This window comes from Somniosus microcephalus, chromosome 14 (genome assembly GCF_052327205.1).
Source record: "Somniosus microcephalus isolate GS21.2 chromosome 14, FLI_Smic_1.0, whole genome shotgun sequence".
Taxonomy (NCBI): domain Eukaryota; kingdom Metazoa; phylum Chordata; class Chondrichthyes; order Squaliformes; family Somniosidae; genus Somniosus; species Somniosus microcephalus.
Window position 1 is genome coordinate 80001246 of NC_141000.1, and position 21231 is coordinate 80022476.

Genomic DNA, 21231 nt, shown 5'->3' on the forward strand with positions numbered 1-21231 from the left:
TTTAAAGTATTTAAAAATAATAAACCTGTGGAAAAAATGTTTTAATTTTACTTAATTCACCACTTACCTTGTTAAAAGCAGGCCTTGCGACTGTTTTTTAGAAGCATCGCTGCTGGAGACTTACCCTCCCAGAGAAAGCTGCAAAAAAAACAGAAGTTCCAGGTGTTCTCGCTGCCTCTCCGGCGCACGCGTTCGACCTGTGAACCCCTTCCTTTAAGGGAATGGAAGTTCCGGTTTCCCGCGCATGCGCAGTGCATGCATGAAACCGGCACTTTCGTTGGGCCTACGCATGAGTACCCAGCGCGTACTCACCTGTGGGGACCCGAAGTTCTGGTCCAGTGAATCTGTGCTGTGCCCTCTCTACTGCCTCAACATCCTTTCAGTAGTTTGGAGCTCAAAGCCATACACAGTACTCCAACTGTGGTCTGATTAAGGTTTTGTATAGATTCACCATTAAACCCTGATTTCTATATACCTGTAACTATTGCCATAAAACCCAGTATTCCATTAACTTTTTTGTGGCCATATCCACTTGAGGTACTGCTTTTAATGTCTTGTGAACCTGAATTGTAAATCCACATCACCCAGATTTCCCCAGTTCAAAGTAGCATGAACAGAGAGATATAGGGGGGGGCACGGTGGCATAGTGGTTAGCACTGTTGCCTCACAGCGCCAGGGACCCGGGTTCAAATCCGGCCTCGGGTGACTGTCTGTGTGGAGTTTGCACATTCTCCCTGTGTCTGCGTGGGTTTCCCCCGGGTGCTCCCACAGTCCAAAGATGTGCAGGTTAGGTTGATTTGGCTATGATAAATTGACCCTTAGTGTTAAGGGATTAAATACGTGGGGTTACAGGGATAGGGTGGGATATGTGTCGGTGCAGGCTCGATGGGCCAAAATGGCCTCTATCTGCACTGTGGGGATTCTGTGATTCTGTGATATGTGAACAAATCGTTGAAGGTGGCAGGGCAGGTTGAGAAAGTGGTTAAAAAAGCTAAATGGGATCCTGGGCTATATGAATAGAGGTAGAGAGTACAAAAGCGTGGAAATTATGATGAACCTGTATAAAACACTGGTTTGACCTCAACTGGAGTATTGTCCAATTTTGGGCACCGCACTTTAGGAAGGATGTGAAAGCCTTAGAGGGGGTGCAGAAAAGAGATACAAGAATGATTCCAGGAATGAGGGGCTTCAGTTATTTGGAGAGGCTGGGGTTGTTCTCCTTAGAACAGAGAAGATTGAGAGGAGATTTGACAGAGATGTATGAGGGTCTGGACAGAGTAGTTGGAGAGAAACTGTTCCAATTGGCAGAAAGGTCAAGAACCAGAGGAAACAGATTTAGGGTGATTGGCAGAAGAGGAAACACTTTTTTACTCAGCGAGTGGTTAGGATCTGGAATGCACTGCCTGAAAGGGTGGTGGAGGCAGACTCGATCACAGCTTTCAAAAGGGAGTTGAATAAGTACCTGAAGGAAAAAAATGGCAAGGCTATGGGGAAAGGGCTGAAGTGCTCTTGTAGAGAGCCGGCACGGGCTCGAAAGGCCGAATGGCCGTCTTCTGTGCTGTAACCATTCTATGATTATTACTTTTCTTTATGAAAATGTACCACTTCACATTTGTTGACACTGAATTCCATCTGCCACTATTTTGCACATTGCACCATCTTCTTGTAGCTTCCTTTAGTCCTCAAATATTTTCATTACCCACTTCCAACCATTTGGAAACTGCCCTTAACTCTTACTCTCAGCTTCCTCCCTTCTAACCAGTCATTAATTCTTTTTCAGGATGCCGTCACTGCGCTGTCTGGTACTTTTCTTGCTGTTTATTCATGGTGGTAAGTTCTTTTCCTTCCTTTGCGGGATTTTTTAAATAATTCATTTGAACATTTAAAGCCCATGAATAAACTTAAATGAAGATTAAATGCAAATATCAATGTAACAGATACTGGATACATAAATAATATGAAATTTAATTTCCCCTTTGTTCAAACAAGTATCAACTCTTATTTTCTCCTTAATTGTGACTTGATAACAAGAAGCCAAGTGTGGTGGATTTTAAAGGCGTGATTTCATACAATGTGATTTGTTTTTAGTGGGACCAACAATCATGACTCGACTGTATTGATGAAGCTTTAACTCTTCTCAAGCTAAAAATGACCCACTTAACTGATGCATTTGATGAAACATTTGGTTATCCAGCTGTGGTAAATGCAATTTTATGTGAAAAGTTTGAGCAGGAGGTTCAAAAAGCTCAAGAACAACCCTTTCCAAACCCCCAAGCCCATGAAAGCCAAACAAAACAAACCAGCAACTAATAAGTATAAGTGCAAATAAAACAAAGTTCTTGTCTTTCATGAGCTGGATGCCATGTGCTGTAGAGCACGAGGCTCATGGGCCATAGCTTGCACACTCTTCTTTGACAATCTCAATATTAAATGTGCGAGCAATGCTTACACCATAATAAATTGGATTTGGGAACAGGTGCCTGAAAATATACTGATTTAATTTGCGAGAAGTGGACAAAGAGAGTGGCAGGAAGTTAGCAAAATGAGTATGGAGTCTTCAGTTAGGAACATGAAAGAAAATTTGTGACATAAAATACTGTGCACAAGTAAATGTGATACCACCCAGTGGGAGATACTATTACATACAATACCCTTGTTCCCTTTCCTTGTTCACTGCCCTTAATAAGCCACATAGGCTCCCAGTTGCTATGGTTAATGGTGCACCTCACAGTCTGGGGTTCACATTCTGCTGTGCTGTGGGTGTAAAGATACCCCACCAGGGATGTTCTGCTGCCAATCTGGCAGGACACTGGGCAGAATGAAACGGAGAGGAAATATTCAAAGATTACCAGCTTTTTAATCAGTGCAGAAATGCAAAGAAATGAAATGATTAAGAACGTAGATATCTACCAATCTAAATTTATCCCTGATAAAATTTACTGCAAAGCTGCCACCATAATATATTAGTTACTGAGTCATGATTGAGAAGTTGAAAGTTTCTGGGGAAGGAATTGATTGATTATTGTATAAATTATTGCTCAGACTTGCTTTCCTCAACTGAAATGTTAAATATTACCAAACTTGGTTGAAACAGCACTCACAAAATTAAAAATTCTTAAGTGGTCTTAAATTACATTTAACTTAAGAAAGGAAGGGCAGAATTCAAAGATGACTTTAAAGGGTACATTTTCCATGTGCTCTTGGCACAGAGGCTAACCCGCCAGCAGCACATGTTGTGAAATCCGATACATATTCGTTGGTTTTATTGGATGGAAAATTCATGGGCTGTGCATACATGATTTCATGCTATGTACCCAGGAGCATGCAATCTGAAAATCTACACCCAAAAGAAACACATTTCCATTCAGCCCCATCAACGAAACATTAGCTAGAATAACCAATGAGTAGAAGAGCCTTTGTATAGTGTTGCAGATTTCTGTCGGACTGGATTTTATCTGATGCTGCTTAAAATCAATCAGCAAAAACAGTCTGAATTCAGAAAAATCCATGGATTTGAATAGTTTGGATACAAGTAATGCAGCTGACAGAATAATCTTGGATATTTGCTAACTGTCTGCTGCGGTATTCAGCGTTGGCTATGGGGTAACATTCTCGCCTCCTTGCCACATGTCTCTAGGATTTGAGCACATATCCTAGGCTGATAATGCAGTACTCCTCAATACTGCACTGAAGTATCAGGGATCCTGGTGGCAATCTTGGATTCCGCCCCAAACAGTGGTGAAGTCGATGGAGTGGCCGCACTGCCCACCCAAAGCTGGCGTCGGAAAGCCCAAACTGGTTCTGGATTGGGTTCCAATTAAATGTCGCCAGTGAGCTGCAGGCACCAAATATTCAGTCAGATAAAAAAAGATTTCAGTGGCTTGCTGTCAGACTGTGCTGTTTGTGGTTTTTCTAGTCTCTTCAGCATAGGGCCAAATCACACTTGGTAGAAACCTAGGAAACAATTTGAATTTAAAATGACCTTCCTATTTTGTTATTGGTTTTGTTATTGGATCTTAAAAAGTCACATTGGTCAGTGTAGAACAGCAGCCCTAGGCGGACGATAGACTAGAAAATAAATGAAGTGTAGATATTGGGCTGTTACAACCACAAACAGCACAGTCTGACAATGTCAGAGAGGTAGGACGTCAGTTTATGAATTTGTACAGCGAGGGGCATAGCAAAGTGGAGGCCAGTTGTTTCCCCTCAGATGAATAGCCACCTGGTGCTCTTATTTATGATCTAACAGTCAGATCCAGAAGATAAGGTCTGGGAACAATGCATCCCACAAAGGATGAAAAATGAGGGGAGAAAATCAAATGTAAAATGGAGTCATGCCACTCCTTGTTATTGTTTGTTACACAATGGAATACAGGGGAACCGGGTTGGCAGCCAGTTAAATTGGAGTGGGGGACTTACCCACTCTGTTCCCGCACTCTGGCCCACTGCAATTTTAAATGGCAAGTGGCAAGGACACCCGCTCAAAGCCAGCAGGGTCCTTTTTAAATAAGCAGATTGGGCTCCGATGACATCATTGGGGCCCAGCTGCTATTTTTACCTGAGGCCTGAACAGGGGAGCAGTGGTGACTTCCCCGCCAGGCCAAACCTGCCAGGCACAGGAACAAGGGCCGGATGAGACCTGTCCTGTGAATTTGTCTTTCAAGTGGACTTTTGTGTCTTACTGAAAATCTCTAAATGTAAATTCAGGTGAAACACTGGGGTGTTACAGCTCCAGAAACAACAAATTAGACATGAAGATATTCAAAATTTACAGTAGGCTCAGATTTTTATAAAAATATTCAGGTACTTACCAACAATTTACAAAAGCTGGGAAATTCCTCGGCGCTCATCCTGCTCTGTTGCTGTACCTTCACCAAAAGTGAGGTGGAAACCAGCTCTGAGGAATTTCCTGGCCATAATCTACCCATTTTATGGGTGTAAAAATGTGCTTTTTATGATACTTGTTTTGTAAACGATAGAAAAACTGATCTGGACAGAAGTTAATATATATTTATATGAATATTTGTTGAAGGTTTTATTTGTAACTGCATTATTTCCATTCCTTATTCAGAGACGTTAACTGTTTCCTCTGATCAGACCACTGCTGCAGAGATTGGCAAACCTGTCACCCTCAAGTGTACATTTGACAGTGTTGGCAACAGTAATCCTACGGTGGTCTGGGAGAAGGAAGGTGTGGAGGGAACCGTGCACAAGTACAAGGGAAATGAGCATGACTTCAGCAAACAGCACGTCAACTACACGGGAAGAACTGTAGTTGATGGAAACTCAATCAACAAAGGAGACGCATCCCTTACACTGAAGAATGTTAACATCTGGGATGAAGGAACTTACAAGTGCAGTGTCAGCGCTAGCAATGGATACGATACAGCATCTGTGGCTCTGTTGGTTTGGGGTATGTCAGCTGTCCTGTTTCTGTCTGCAATCAGGGTCAAGTGCAGCTCGGTTTCATTTCTTGTATTATGACATGCATTTCCAGTGGCACCAGAGAACAGAACAATTTTCATTTCATTTACTTGTTAACAAAGTTTGTTATAGACAGACAATAATAATGGCTTCTCACATGGAACGTTGAGCTATACAGCAATGAAAATATACGCCATGAATTTCTATGGGGTTCTCCTGATCTCCTGCGGTAAGAGCGGCGATTATGCCATTTTTCCACCAAAGCTGCAGTGGGAGATCGGGAGACCGCTGCTGAAATTCTACCCCATAGTGTTTAGATGACGCAATTGTCAAACTTTACCCCATGCAGAGGTAGGGATTCGAACAATAACACAACTCTGTAATGATGATGAAAATGTATCCCTGATCCATTTGCAGCATTGCCTCAGGAGAGGAGCATTGTAAATACAGGGGGGGGTAGAATTTATTTATGCTGGGGTTCTCCTGATCTTCTGTTTTGATGAACACTCAGCGGAAACCCCAGAGAAATGACATCAATGGCAATTCTCCTGCAAATGGAAAAATACTTTGAAATAATTCTGAAAAGCGAAAAGACAGAACAATGTTTTGGCCAGGGTGCTTCTCCAGATTTGGTAAATGAAAGATAAACATTTTAATTGAACTGAATAAAGGGGAGGGGCAGACCAAAACAAACCAATGGATACTTCAGCATAGACAGGGCATCATTGGTTGCTGGCCTATAATTTGCATTAAAGAAAAGCAGGGGATTGGTAGCTGATGTAAAAGATCATTTTAGTCAGTCAATAGACCAAAACATTAAGGACGTGTTTATTGACAACAGCGAAAGCTCTGATTGGTCCCCTTCCTCTTGTGTTAAACCAATAAAAATACATTAAACAAATACACTAACAAAAAAACCCAGAAACAAGACTTAACCCATTAAATTAAAGTTTGGTTGTTTAAACCAATTATGCACTCCAGTCCCTGCGGCGCCCACCGGTCACGAAAGAGCTCGAGCTCGCCGGCGGACACCGCGTGCTCCATCTCCAGGGCCACCCGGCCGCGAACGTGGCCGCGGAAGAGAGGGAGGCAATCCGGCCGGACGACCCCCTCGACCGCCCGCTGCCTGGACCAATTAATGGCTTTCTTGGCCAGGCCCAGGAGCAGACCCACGAGGAGGTCCTCCGACCTGCCCGCTCCCCTCCGCACCAGGTGACCGTAGATCAAGAGCGTGGGACTGAAGTGCAACCAAAATTTGAGGAGCAGCCCCTTCAAATAATGGAAGAGGGGCTGCAACCTCCCACACCCGACATAAACATGGAACACGGACTCCTCCAGACCGCAGAACAAACAAGCGGCCCGGGAGTCCGTGAACCTACTTAGAAACTTGTTGCACGGGACTGCTCTGTGCTGATTGGTCCCCTTGGATGACAAGTCCTGATTGCTGATTGGGACAAGACATACCCAGCAGATTCTCTGGCATGTGTAATTAGATCCTCCCTGCCTACGTAATCAGTTACTTTACAAAGTGTAATTCGAGCCATTCTGACTGCCTACTCCAGACACAACAGAGCTCACTTGGAACCGACGGAGCTCACCCTCGCGGGTTAAGACCTTCTCCACCCCACAAACAAGCTCCTGCCTCCCTCCCAAGTTCCCGCACACCCCCCCCCAGCCCAAGTTCCTGACCCCTCTCCGGTTCCCCCTTCTCTCCTATTCCACTCTCTCCCCTTCTCCGATTTCCTCTCTCTCTCTCTCTCTCTTCCCCTCCGATTCCCTCTTCTCCCCCTCTCTCCAAATCTCTCTCTCCGATTCCCTCTCTCCCCCTCCCTCCGATTCCCTCTCCCCCACTCTCCCTCTGATTCCCTCTCTCTCCCCCCCTCTCCCTCGGATTCCCTCTCTCTCTCCCCCCCCCTCTCCGATTCCTTTCCTCTCCCCCACCCCGAAGTGGCGAGGATCACACACCTGTCAAGGTGCTTTCCTAATTTTTGGTCCATTTTAAATGAATAGAAGGAAAATCACTGGCTCCCTCACAGGTGTTCCATTCTCCCTACCTGATTTTCTTTTCCGCACTGCGTCCAGGCAAATTTAATACCTCAGGAACAGGAAAATCTGCCAAACGGTCCTTTAAAATCAACATAAAAAGAAAAAAAAAGTGACATTTTATGGATTTATTCAAATTAGAAACGTCATGAAAAAGAAACACAAGAAAACAATGGCCGGAATTTTCATGCTGCCTTGGAGGTGGGTCGGGAGTAAAATTCCCAATAAATGGGAGCATGTTGGAACCCTGACATCATCCCGCCTCCTCGCGCCTTGATCTCGGGCGCATTTGCTGGCGCGGCACGGACCAGAACGGCACAGGCGGGCGACCTAATTTAACTCATTAATACCTTGTTGTCAGACCCTTAACTCTGTTTTTAACCAGACCTTTTAAATTTAACTGCATGACCACGGGAATCACGCAGCTTGTGAACCATGTCTGTCAACCTGAGGCGGAAGTTCAGTGACCATTGATCAAGGTCATTACTGCAGCGCATGGAAAGCACAATAAATACTGCCACTGTATACTTGCCTAAGGGAAAGGCTCTTGCTGAGTGTATTTTGAGTACAGATTTTGCAAGTCTTTTCTGCAAATTCAGAAGCCACTCTCACTGCATTACTACTAACTATCACTGATCTCTACTTGACCTGCCATCTATTACATCAGCATGGGTGCCATTTGTACTGTCTCACATTGGTCCTCAGAATCAGACCATGATGAGCTCCAACACCAGCAGCAGCATCCGTAACAACACCAACAACCTTCTCCTCAATGACCTGATGCTCCACAGGACAGAGGGCATCAGCGTAGGGCTGCACCGCGCGGGAGGTGATACCCCCAACACAGGGTATACAGGCAGAGGATGAGCTTCCTCAACATGACTGAGCAGCAGTGCCAAAGGAGGCTCAGGCTATCACGCCAGGTCGTCAGACATTTGCAGCTCGCTGGAACAAGACCTGCAGCCCAAAGGGCCTGGTAGATGCACCTTACCCGTGGCTGACAAAGTCACCACCGCCCTCAACTCCTTCGCCTCAGGCTTCTTCCAGGGATCTGCAGCAGACATTTGCGGCATGTTGCAGTCGGCCGCCCACAGATGCTTCTCCCAGGTCACCGATGCCATGTTTGACAAGTCAGCCAATTATATCAACTTTGCCACTGATGAAGCCAGTGTTACTGAGCGGGCGCTCGGCTTTGTGGCTCTGGCTGACTTCCCACAGGTGCAGGGCGTCATCGACTGCACACGTGGCACCCCATCATCACCCAGGAGTGAACCGCAAGGGCTTCCCCCTCCCTCAGTGTGCAGCTGGTCTGCAACCAAAGGAAGATTATCATGCATGTGTGCACCAGATTCCCTGGCAACTGTCTTGACCCTTTCGTCTTGCGCCAGTCCACCCTTCCTCAGCTCTTCACTCCACAAAATACATTTACCGGCTGGCTGCTTGGAGACGAGGGCTATCCACTGAAGATGTGGCTCATGACACCTTTGAGAAGGCCAAGTACTGAGGCCGAGAATAAATACAATGAAAGCCACATGTCCACCAGATGTGTCATCGAGCAGACAATAGGCATGTTGAAAATGCGCTTCAGATGCCTTGACAGATCTGGAGGAGCCCTTCAGTATGCACCAGCCAGGGTCTCCAGAATCGTCGTTGTCTGCTGTGCGCTGCACAACATAGCGCAGCAGTGAGGATTAGTGCTGCATGAGGAGCAAGGCACTGAGCGCACAGCCACTTCAGAGGAGGAGGAACCTCAGCTGGAAGATGAGGAGGAGGAACCTGAGGTCCAGATGAGAGCAGCACCTGAGCACATTGCTGCCGGGAGGCCAGGGATGGCCTCATTGTGGCCAGATTTACTTACGTTCCTGCATTACACCCATATGGCTGCCACACGCTGCGCCAGGTTCTCCACCCGTCCCCCCGACCACAACACCATAAAGCATCCCTACAATGACCAAGCCATTCCTTTCACACTGACCCCCATTGGTGGAAGTAACGTTATGTCTCACCATTCACTGCAACTCACTGCACTAAGTAGGAGACAAAAATAGGCATGACCTGAAAGTGGTGAAAATAAATAGTTTTATAAGTGACATAACAGTAATGGAACTTTAACAAAAACACTTCTTTAAACACCCATGTGCTTACCCTTGCGCTCTCCATAGATAGCATGTGCTCATGTGAGTGGCGCATTAGCTGCTCCACGCAGGTGACCATCCTTTTCATGGAAGAGCCTACAGTCGCCATCACCTGCGACATGGTGGTGCTCATGTTGGAGATGAACTCTTCAATTCACTGCACATTTGCAGATATTGCAGCCGCAAAACCTGTCAGAGCCTCCTGCACTTTTTCCTGCACCTCCAGGATCGCCCGCTTTCTCGATGGTCCCCGAGGCTGAGCGTCTGTATGCTGCTGAGCAGGGCTGGGTGCGTCCTGCAGCGAGGAGTCTCTACTGCTCTCCCTGTCGCCATCATCTCCTCTTGCTCACTTGTGATTTGAGACACCAGGTGACTGTGGTAAACCACTGTTGTTAGTATTGTTGTTCACTGTTAGTACTGTTGTTCACTCTTGCATATTGTTGTACTTGTCTGTGCATGCCTCAGCTGACTCCGCCCCTGGCTCCACCCTCATGGCTGGGTATAAAGGTCGCTGCTCAGAAGCCTCCAGCCCTTTTGGATACCAGGCAACCACAAGAGGCATGCTCTGTTCTTTGGTAATAAAAGCCTGTTTATTACTTTCTCAATCTCCAGTCTTTTGTAGCAATTGATAGTGCATCAATTTTATTACCAAAGTTAAATGTTGGCTGCGGATGCTGATCAACCGATGGCGCAAAACGCTGAGCAGCAGGCGCTGCTGCGAGCCCTCAGACCAACATGCCTGGACCTAGACCCCCAAGAAGCGGGTTCGTCGACTAAATTCGCACAATGGCTGCGTTGCTTTGAGGCGTATCTGGAAGCCTCGACCGTGACTCTTGATGAAAATAAACTGAAAATCCTGGCCTCGAAGGTGAGCCACCAAGTCTATACTTTAATCCAAGATGCGACGACCTACGCGGCGGCTATCGACCTACTGAAAGGGCAGTATGCACGCCCGGTTAACACGGTCTATGCCAGGCACCTTTTAAGATCTCGCAGACAGCAGCCCGGGGAATCGGTGGAAGCCTTCCTACGGGCACTGCGGGTACTCGGACGCGGCTGCGACTGCAAGGAAGTATCGGCCGCGGCACATGCGGAGGGATTGATACGAGACGCTTTCGTTGCGGGTCTAAGGTCCGACTACTCCCGGCAGAGGCTGCTGGAGAAGGGTGAAATAGACCTGACAAAGGCAGTGTCCCTCGCGCTCTCGCTCGACGCGGCCCACAGAAATATGGACGCTTTCTCCCCTCATCGCCCCGCGCCGTGGACGCCGCAATCTTGGGCCATGGGACCGCCACCTCCGACTGCTGCAGCGATGTCCAAGGCACAAAAATGCTATTTTTGTGGCCAAGCTAAACACCCTAGAGCACGCTGCCCCGCGAAGAATGCTACCTGCTCCGACTGCGGGAAGAAAGGTCACTACGTTAGCGCCTGCAAAGGGAAGACCGCTAACGCCAGCAGCTTTTAAATCGCCCGCCGTGCACCATTTGCAGCCTCTCCACCCTTAAAGTCCCCCCCCCCTCCTTGTTCGCTAACCTCACCCGCGACTGTAAGCCCATCGCTACCAAAAGCAGGCGTTACAGTGTTGGGGATAGGAGCTTCATTAAATCCGAGGTAGCGAGACTCCTGAAGGAAGGGATTATTGAAAGTAGCACCAGCCCATGGCGAGCACAAGTGGTGGTAGTGAAGACTGGCGAAAAACAGCGCCTAGTTATTGACTACAGCCAGACGATCAATCGCTACACCCAACTAGATGCATACCCACTCCCCCGCATATCTGACATGGTCAATCAGATAGCACAATACCGGGTGTTCTCGACGATTGATCTGAAGTCGGCATACCACCAGCTCCCCATCAGGGCTGAGGACCGCCAGTACACAGCTTTTGAAGCTGACGGTCGGCTCTATCACTTTCTCAGAGTTCCCTTCGGCGTCACCAACGGAGTTTCTGTCTTCCAACGGGAGATGGACCGGATGGTTGACCAGAACGCGCTCCAGGCCACTTTCCCATATCTAGACAACGTCACCATCTGCGGCCACGACCAGCAGGACCACGACGTTAATCTAGAGAAATTCCTCCGGACGGCCCAGCGGCTGAATCTCACATACAACAAAGACAAATGTATGTTTCGTACTACGCGCCTCGCTATTCTTGGCTGCGTAGTGGAGAACGGAGTCATCGGCCCAGACCCCGATAGAATGCGCCCCCTTATGGAGCTCCCCCTCCCCCACTGCCAGAAAGCACTGAAGAGATGCCTGGGGTTTTTCTCTTACTATGCTCAGTGGGTGCCCAACTATGCGGATAAAGCCCGACCCCTCATCAAGTCCGCCTCCTTCCCCCTGACAGCAGAGGCCTGTGCAGCCTTCACTCTCATAAAAGGAGACATTGCGAAGGCCACAATGCACGCTGTGGATGAGTCCCTTCCTTTTCAAGTGGAGAGCGACGCATCCGACTTTGCCCTAGCTGCAACCCTTAACCAGGCGGGGAGACCCGTGGCCTTTTTCTCAAGGACCCTCCAGGGCCCCGAGATTCGACACTCCTCTGTCGAAAAGGAGGCCCAGGCCATTGTGGAAGCCGTGCGACATTGGCGGCATTACCTGGCCGGAAAACGATTTACCCTGCTCACTGACCAGCGTTCAGTGGCTTTTATGTTTCATAATAAGCAGCGGGGCAAAATCAAGAATGACAAGATCTTAAGGTGGAGAATCGAACTCTCCACCTACAATTACGATATCTTGTACCGGCCCGGGAAACTCAATGAGCCCCCAGATGCCCTATCACGTGGTACGTGCGCCAACGCGCAGGTTGATAGGCTACAGACCCTCCACAATGACCTCTGCCACCCGGGGGTCACCAGGTTCTTCCATTTTATCAAATCCCGTAACCTGCCCTACTCCATCGAGGAGGTCAGGACCATGACCAGGCACTGCCAGATCTGTGCCGAGTGCAAGCCGCATTTTTATAGGCCAGACAGAGCGAGCCTGATCAAAGCCACGCGCCCCTTCGAGCGGCTGAGCATCGATTTTAAAGGGCCCCTCCCCTCCTCTGACCGCAATGTGTACTTCCTCAATATAATTGATGAGTACTCCCGTTTCCCGTTTGCCATCCCTTGCTCGGACATGACCAGTACCACGGTCATTAAATGTCTGAATGACCTCTTCGCCTTGTTCGGTTTCCCTAGCTATATCCATAGCGACAGGGGCTCATCTTTTATGAGCGACGAACTTCGGCAGTACCTGCTCGCGAGAGGCATTGCTACAAGCAGGACCACCAGCTACAACCCCCGGGGTAACGGCCAGGTGGAAAGGGAGAATGCGACAGTCTGGAAGGCAGTCCTTTTAAACTTAAAATCTAAGGGCCTTCCGACCTCCCGCTGGCAGGAGGTCCTCCCTGCGGCGCTCCATTCCATTCGGTCGCTGCTCTGTACACCCACCAATGCCACTCCTCACGAGAGAATGTTCTCCTTCCCCAGGAAGTCCACGTCGGGGATTTCGCTACCAACATGGCTGACTTCTCCAGGTCCCGTCCTACTGCGGAAGCACGTGAGGACCCATAAGGCGGACCCCCTGGTCGAGAGGGTGAGCCTCCTCCACGCCAACCCGCAGTATGCTTACGTGGTGTACCCGGACGGGCGGGAGGACACAGTCTCCATTCGAGACCTCGCACCTGCAGGTGCTCCTGAAACACCCTCTTCGCCACCCACCGCTACTCCTGCCTACCCCCAGGACACAGTCCCCGCACGAGACCTCGCACCTTCGGGTGCCTCTGAGAGACCACCATCGCTACCTCCCATTACCCATGCTCTGACCCCTGTAGACGGCATGCAGCAGCCCCAGGGTCCGCCACCTGCTACACCTCCTCTGAACGAGACACCGGGTTCACCATTGGATGCTGCACCATCACCGCCGCTGCTGCGACGCTCAGGACGGCTTACAAGGCCTCCTGATAGACTTCAGTACACGAATTTTTAGTGCACTTCACCCCGCCGGACTCAATTCTAAACAAGGGGTGAATGTGGTAAACCACTGTTGTTAGTATTGTTGTTCACTGTTAGTACTGTTGTTCACTCTTGCATATTGTTGTACTTGTCTGTGCATGCCTCAGCTGACTCCGCCCCTGGCTCCACCCTCATGGCTGGGTATAAAGGTCGCTGCTCAGAAGCCTCCAGCCCTTTTGGATACCAGGCAACCACAAGAGGCATGCTCTGTTCTTTGGTAATAAAAGCCTGTTTATTACTTTCTCAATCTCCAGTCTTTTGTAGCAATTGATAGTGCATCAGTGACAAAACTACTCTGTCACGTAGGACCCACCAAGTGCGCGTATCTGCGCTGGTGCTGGGTGTGCATAGGTCTGGTGACTGCACCCTCAGAGGCTGGAGGCTCCTCTGAGGAGTCGTCTTCCTCTTCCTCTTCGGCGGGGGGGGGGGGGGGCGGGGTATGGAGGAGTTCTTAATGGACCTGTGGGAGAGTAAAGAGATGATTTAGATATATGTTATATTAAGAAAGGCTAACGATACCAACGATACCATTACGCACGTGATGAACATTCTCTGGCTGCTGACATCAGTCCCCATATGAGTGACTGCTGTATGCCATGTGGCTGTATGAGATGTAATTTTGTCACCAGGTTGCTGTGAAGTCCTCCTTTCTCTGTCTCCCACCGCCAGCTGCTCTGCAACTCCTGAGACCTCCAGGGTGGCCTCCTCTGCTGGAGTCAACGTGGCGAATGATGGAGGGCCACCTCCGGTTCTCTCCCCCTCCCTGTTGTGCGCGCGTTTCTCCTACAAGGATGGATGTGGTGTATGTAACCGTTCCACCTTTAAGAGAACTATTTTAAGAGTTGCACTACTTTATCTTGGCTGCTGTATACTGTAATACCGGTGGTGACCACACCGGTATATAAGTGCTGTGTAATGATTTATTGGGCAGTTCCGCCCTGACCTTCGACTAGTAAAGTCCTGTTAAAATGTACTCTTGTGGTCTGTGTAGTAATTCTCACTATAACACACAGACTTAACAGTGGCGACGAGTACGATCTTACCCTGCGGCAGAGATACATCCAAGGCAGTTGACGGGTGTTGAGAGGAGGCATCCGCCCTCATCATCCTGCTGAGAGAAGACGCAGGTCTGAAGAGCAAAGGAAGAATCCTGACACGAAGTCTTCCAGCAGCAACAGGCAGTGATCATCCCTTCTATCACGGTGGTGGGTAAGCCGATCAGCGATGAGCAGCAAGTCGGCCACGTTGGCTGTGAAGTAGGGGAGGGAAAAACGGAGGATATAAGGGCGGAGAACTCGACCACGGCCGGGGAAAAGAGCCGGACAGAAGTCGGGGCCAGAGGTGCTGAGACTGGGGCAGCGTAAGGCATGGGAGCCGCGGTGAATGCAAACGCAGCCGGTGTAAAAGACCGGGCTGCAAGCGGGCTGGGAGACGCAACAGCGTCGAGAGAGCTCGACCGCGACCGGTGAAAAAGGCCGGGCAGCTACCGAGGCCGCGAGGCGCAGCGACCGGGTCAGCGTAAGGCGCGGGAGAAAATAAAAAAAAAAAAACGCGGAGAACTCAGCCGCAGCCGGGGGGGGAAGGACCGGACTGCAAGAGGGGCTGGGAGGCACGATTTGAAAACCGCTGGGGAGGGCGAACGCAGCAATACGGCAATCGCCATTACAGCCAGTGGGGGAGAAAGGCAAACGCGGGAAGCCGCCATTTTTGTAGGCGGGGGAAGAAGACAAGCGCGGGAAACCGCCATTTTGGAAAAAATAAATAAATAAAAGAAAAATTTATTTTTGTTTCTCAAGAAGATTGCGAGGATGCCTAAGCGTGGTAACATCAACGATTTCGATCCCGATGTTGAAGATTGGGCCACGTATGTAGAACGCATAGAGATATATTGTAAGGCAAATAAAGTATCAGATGAAGATAAAGCACTAACCTTACTAAACTCAATGGGTGCGAAGACATACGGGCTATTGAAGCATCTTCTATCACCAGCTAAACCGACGGATCAGACTTTCGCTAAAATTGTTGCTGTCCTGAAAAATCATTTGAACCCCACACCGCTGATGTTAGCGGAACGATTTAAATTTTATGCGAGAACGCAACTGAAAGAGGAAAGCAACGCGGAGTATTTAATTGAACTGCGTAAGCTAGCGAAATACTGTCAGTTTGGGGAAAGACTGACAGAGGCACTGAGAGACAAATTCGTGTGTGGATTGTCGAAAGAAGGAACACAAAAGCGGCTGCTTGAAGAGAATGATCTTACACTTGATAAGGCTGTCACTATTGCAGCATCGCACGAAGCCGCAGCGAGAGGCACTGCGGAAATGCAGATGAAGGCAGCGGTACTCAGCGTAGATCAAATGGCTTTGGGTATAACGAAATGTTATCGTTGTGGAAAGACAACACACGATCAGAACCAATGCTGGTTTAAAAACCAGGAATGTAGAAAATGTGGCAAGCTTGGTCACATAGCTAAAGTATGCCGGTCAGGAAAGAAGACCAGCAACAAAAAGTCACCGCAGGAAAAGTGCAGAAAGGTACATAAGGTGGCTGAGAAGAGTTCGGATGAACAGAATTCGGATTCAGACTCCAACAGCAAGGAACTGGGTAGTCTGAGAATTCACAATGTAATTAAGCTGACCTACAAACTATCTGGGTCACACTGCAGATAGCAGGAGTCCAAGTGAAGATGGAATTGGACACCGGATCGGCGTTGACGGTCATGAATAAGCAAGATTACAAAAGGTTATTCACACATATTCCCCTACGGGATACGGAGATAGTATTGCAGACATACACGGGGCAAAGAGTATACCCCATCAGAAAGATAAAAGTCAAGGTGATACACAAGGGCAAAGAACACCAAGGAATGGACTTATATGTACTACCTGAGGGAGGTCCACCACTTCTGGGACGGGAGTGGATCAGGAAAATAAATATGGACTGGCACTCCCTAAAAGCAATGACGGTAGATTCCGGAAAAAAAAATGTCAAACCTGAACGATTGTCCAGAATATTGGATGAGGCTAAAGAGGTGTTCCAACAGGGACTGGGAACATTAAGAGGAATTAAGGCAAAAATCAAGATTGCAGAACATGCAAACCCAAAATTTTTCAAAGCCAGACCGGTACCTTATGCGATATGACCTGCTGTGGAAGCTGAGCTGGAAGGGCTAGAACGTTCAGGAGTACTGTCTAAGGTGGACTGGAGTGAGTGGGCCACGCCCATTGTTCCCGTCATGAAGCGTTCATCGAGTAACAAGCCAGGGGAACCGGGGAAGGTCCACATCTGTGGAGACTTCAAGATCACAGTTAATCCGATGCTTCACACGGTGCAATATCCGCTTCCGCGGATTGAGGATATCTTTGCTTCATTGTCTGGCGGGAAACACTTCACCAAGATAGACCTGGCGCAAGCGTACTTACAGATGGAAGTTGAGGAAGAGTCGCGCCAGTATCTCACAATCAACACGCACAGAGGCTTGTATCGATATAATAGACTGGTTTTTGGAGTGGCTTCGGCTCCAGCAATCTGGCAGAGGGCCATGGAGCAGGTATTACAGGGAATTCCAAACACTCAATGTTACTTGGACGATATCCTGATTACAGGAGATGACGATGAGGAACACCTTGCAAATTTGAAACTGGTGCTCACCAGATTGAAGGAATATGGACTTCGAGTTAATCGCCAGAAACGTGAGTCCTTTCAGAAACGGATCTCGTACTGTGGTCATGTCATTGACCAGGAGGGGCTGCACAAGTCACCTGACAAGATCGAAGCTGTTGTGAAGGCTCCCGCTCCGGAAAATGTATCCCAGTTGAGGTCGTTCCTAGGGTTGATTAACTATTACCATAAGTTTCTGCCAAATCTATCCACGGTGCTGCACCCGCTGAATGCTCTTTTGCAGAAAGAAGTACCATGGAAGTGGAGCGAGGACTGTAAGAAGGCCTTTCGCAAAAGCAAGACATTGATCACCTCAGAGGAAGTGTTGGCTCATTTCAACCCAACGCTACCTATTCGTTTAGCTTGTGATGCTTCTCCTTATGGTATTGGAGCAGTACTCTCACACAAGTTGCCAAATGGCTTGGAAAGGCCAGTCGCATTTGCATCCAGATCATTGACCTCCACTGAGCGCAACTATGCTCAGATAGATAGGGAGGCTCTCAGCCTGGTGTGGGGAGTAAAGAAGTTTAATCATTACCTGCAGGGCCAGAAGTTTACACTGCTGACAGACCACCAGCCGTTGGTATCCATATTCAACCCTAAAAAGGGCGTTTCCATTATGACAGTGCAAAGGCTACAGAGGTGGTCCCTTTTCCTAGGGGCACACCAATATGACATAGAATACAAAGGATCAAAACAGCATGGGAATGCTGACGGTTTATTGCGCCTACCGTTGCCAACGGTAGAAGAGGCGCCTACAGTGGACCCAGTGGAGATATTCCACTCAACCATAGTGGAATGTCTACCAGTAACAAATTCTACCATCGAAAAGGAAACGAGAAATGACCCGACTCTCACGAGTCTACGATTTAACGGTGAAGGGATGGCCAGCACATGGTGAACCACTGTTGCCAGCATTCTCGCAAAGAAGAGAGCAGCTGTCAGTGTGCCGAGGAACTTTGATGTGTGGATCCAGAGTGGTGATTCCACCCAAACTCCAGCATAAAGTGCTAAAGGAGCTTCACGAGGGACATCTGGGTGGAGTGAAAATGAAGAACCTAGCCAGAGCGTTTGTGTGGTGGCCAGGTATCGATGGAGACATCGAAGAAATGACCAAGAGCTGTCTAGGATGCCAGAAGGTCCAAAACGCCCCACCACAAGCCCCTCTACATCCATGGGAGTGGCCCTCATCTCCATGGAAAAGGGTACATATCGACTTTGCTGGTCCATTTATGGACTCAATGTTCTTAATCGCGGTGGATGCACACTCCAAGTGGCCGGAGGTAATAAAGATGTCCTCCACCACCACGGAAAAAACCATCACAGTATTAAGGACCATATTTGCCAGGAATGGGCTGCCAGAACAGATCTGTTCTGATAATGGACCGCAATTTGTGTCCGAAGAATTCAGGAAGTTCTTAAAAAACAATGGGGTTAAGCACTACACGTCCGCCCCATACCATCCCGCCACCAATGGATTAGCGGAAAGGTTTGTCCAGACCTTCAAGAAGGCCATAAAGGCCATGGGTAATGAAGACATAAATCTACAACATAAGGTAGATAACTTGTTGGCGTACAGGAATGCAACACATGTGGTTACAAACCAAACTCCCGCCATGATGTTTTTCAATAGAAGACTAAGATGCCGGCTGGATTTGATCAAGCCAAACATCAGAAGGGACGTAGAGAACCGGCAATTTCAAGGCATGAATGAAAGGCCAACTAGAACCTTCAAGATAGGTCAACAAGTTTTGGCCCGGGACTACCGTACCGAGAAATGGCAGCCTGGAACTATTTGCACATGACTAGGACCGCTGATGTATACCGTGGACATTGGTGAAAGCATAATAAGGCGCCATGCTGACCAGATCATAGAGTCAGCCGAAAAGGGACAACCTACTCCACAACTCTATACGCCTAATGATGAAGCAGAGATACCCATAGTATCTACCTCCAATCCGGTGATACTGGAATCAGATGAACCCGACACTGGCATTCAAGCCGAATCGACCTTGCCAAAAGAACCTACTACCCCACCGAAAACTACTACACCACTGAGGCGTTATCCGGACCGAGTCAGGAAGCCTCCAGAGAGACTGAACCTGTGAACTGTTTTTACATGAAGTTGTGTATATATGTTATTATGTTATGTTAATGGGGAATATATACTGTTAAGCTAAAAAGGGAGGATTGTGGTGTATGTAACCGTTCCACCTTTAAGAGAACTATTTTAAGAGTTGCTCTACTTTATCTTGGCTGCTGTATACTGTAATACCGGTGGTGACCACACCGGTATATAAGTGCTGTGTAATGATTTATTGGGCAGTTCCGCCCTGACCTCCGACTAGTAAAGTCCTGTTAAAATTTACTCTTGTGGTCTGTGTAGTAATTCTCACTATAACACACAGACTTAACAATGGAAAGAAGAGAAGTTTGAGTGAGAGTGATGGCATGAGTGTAAGGTGTGTGTGGGTTACATCTTTAGAGGATGACTGTGATGGAGTGGGGTGCCAATGCCAAAGTGCCTCCTTGTGTGTTAGTTGGTATGATTGCATTAGGATGAGGGTGAGTGTGAGGGGTGGTTAGTCAGAGGGGGATGTGAGTATGTAGATAGAGAGGGATGGGTGGACATGCAAAGGTATGTTGGTGTGAGGAATGATGTGCAGGAGTAGGGTTGGGAAGGCAGAGTGATGGGGATGCGGTGACAGGCACAGCAGGATGAAGTGGAGTGTGGCTTTGCACTCACCTTTCCTGATCTCAGGAGATCATTGAAGCGCTTCCGGCACTGCACCCAGGTCCTCCGCACCACATCCCTGCTGTGGACTTCCTCTGCAATTTGGAGCCAGGCTCTTTTTGTCTCCTGGGGAGGTCTCTTGCGCCTATCAGCAGGGCAAAGGATCTCTCTGCGTGCTCTGACTCCCTCCACAAGAATGTGTAGTGAGTCATCGGACAACCCTGGGTGCAGCCTTCTGTCTCTGTGAAGCCATCTCTGCAAGGCTGAGCAATAACCAGATGGTGCTGTGTACTGCCTGCACACCCCTAGATGAACCTTCAAACACAATGTGGCCAAGCCTGCTTTAAATATCCCCGCTGCAAATGAGTCATCGATGATGTCATCGGACCCGCACTATTTAATAGGGCAGGGTAGCTCACAGGCCTGCCTTAATAGGCGCCATTAACGGAAAGTCGATCTGAGGAGCGGGATGAAAAGAACGGGGTTCCGACCCGCAATGGCGACTGCCCGCATCCGACCCGTCTAGGTAATGAAAATTCCGGCCAATATGTTTACAAAGAACTTGGCACATCAGGACTATCTGTCAATACAATCACCTACATACCTTTATGCTGGAATTAGGAGCTTTATTAGATTAAATAAAGCACACAACTCACTCCTTGCACTTTCATTGGGGCTTTTTTGCTCTGAAGTAAACACCATCACATTATTGGCTGTGGTATAGAGAATCTCTTAAATATCAGCTATTATGAAAAAAGTAATGTTCTATAACGGGGTTGCAGGCACATTCTTATCTATATTGTGCCCTATCTAATGACATGCTAAAGTTCAGTGACTATAATTCACATTTCTTTCTTTGCAAAAGGTACTGCTGATATCCATATCTCATGGAAGTCTGATGAAACTGGTGCTGACGTGCTGTCTTGCCACTCTTCAGGATGGTACCCAGCCCCAGTGATTAACTGGAGTGATACATCCGGTGACGATTTGAACAAGGATTGTAAAACAACCCTGACGCCAGACAACAATGGATTTTTGAATGTGTCATATGACCTAAAACAGCAGCATAACTTGGCGAATCAGTATATCTGCTCCATGAAGCATAAGTGGATGGCAGAGCCTAAGCGTATTCGAGTAGCATTCTCGGGTGAGTTTATTTGTGAGGTTAATGCTCATGTTAAAGGTAACTTAACAGACCATTGTAAGAGTTGTGAAAAAGAAATATATCTGTTGGGTAGAA

The 21231-nt window shown here is 48.1% G+C and overlaps 1 protein-coding gene across 4 annotated transcripts in view; it reads left to right on the plus strand.

Annotated features, from left to right (window-relative positions):
• Positions 1 to 21231, plus strand: part of LOC147107608 (V-set domain-containing T-cell activation inhibitor 1-like) — a 116888-nt gene that overhangs the window by 92760 nt on the left and 2897 nt on the right. For all 4 annotated transcript variants that reach the window (XM_086006773.1, XM_086006774.1, XM_086006771.1 and 1 more), the window contains exons 2-4: positions 1781 to 1830; positions 5072 to 5413; positions 20857 to 21138. In XM_086006773.1, coding sequence (XP_085862899.1) covers positions 1781 to 1830; positions 5072 to 5413; positions 20857 to 21138 — 674 coding nt within the window. The remainder of the gene's footprint in view (positions 1 to 1780; positions 1831 to 5071; positions 5414 to 20856; positions 21139 to 21231) is intronic.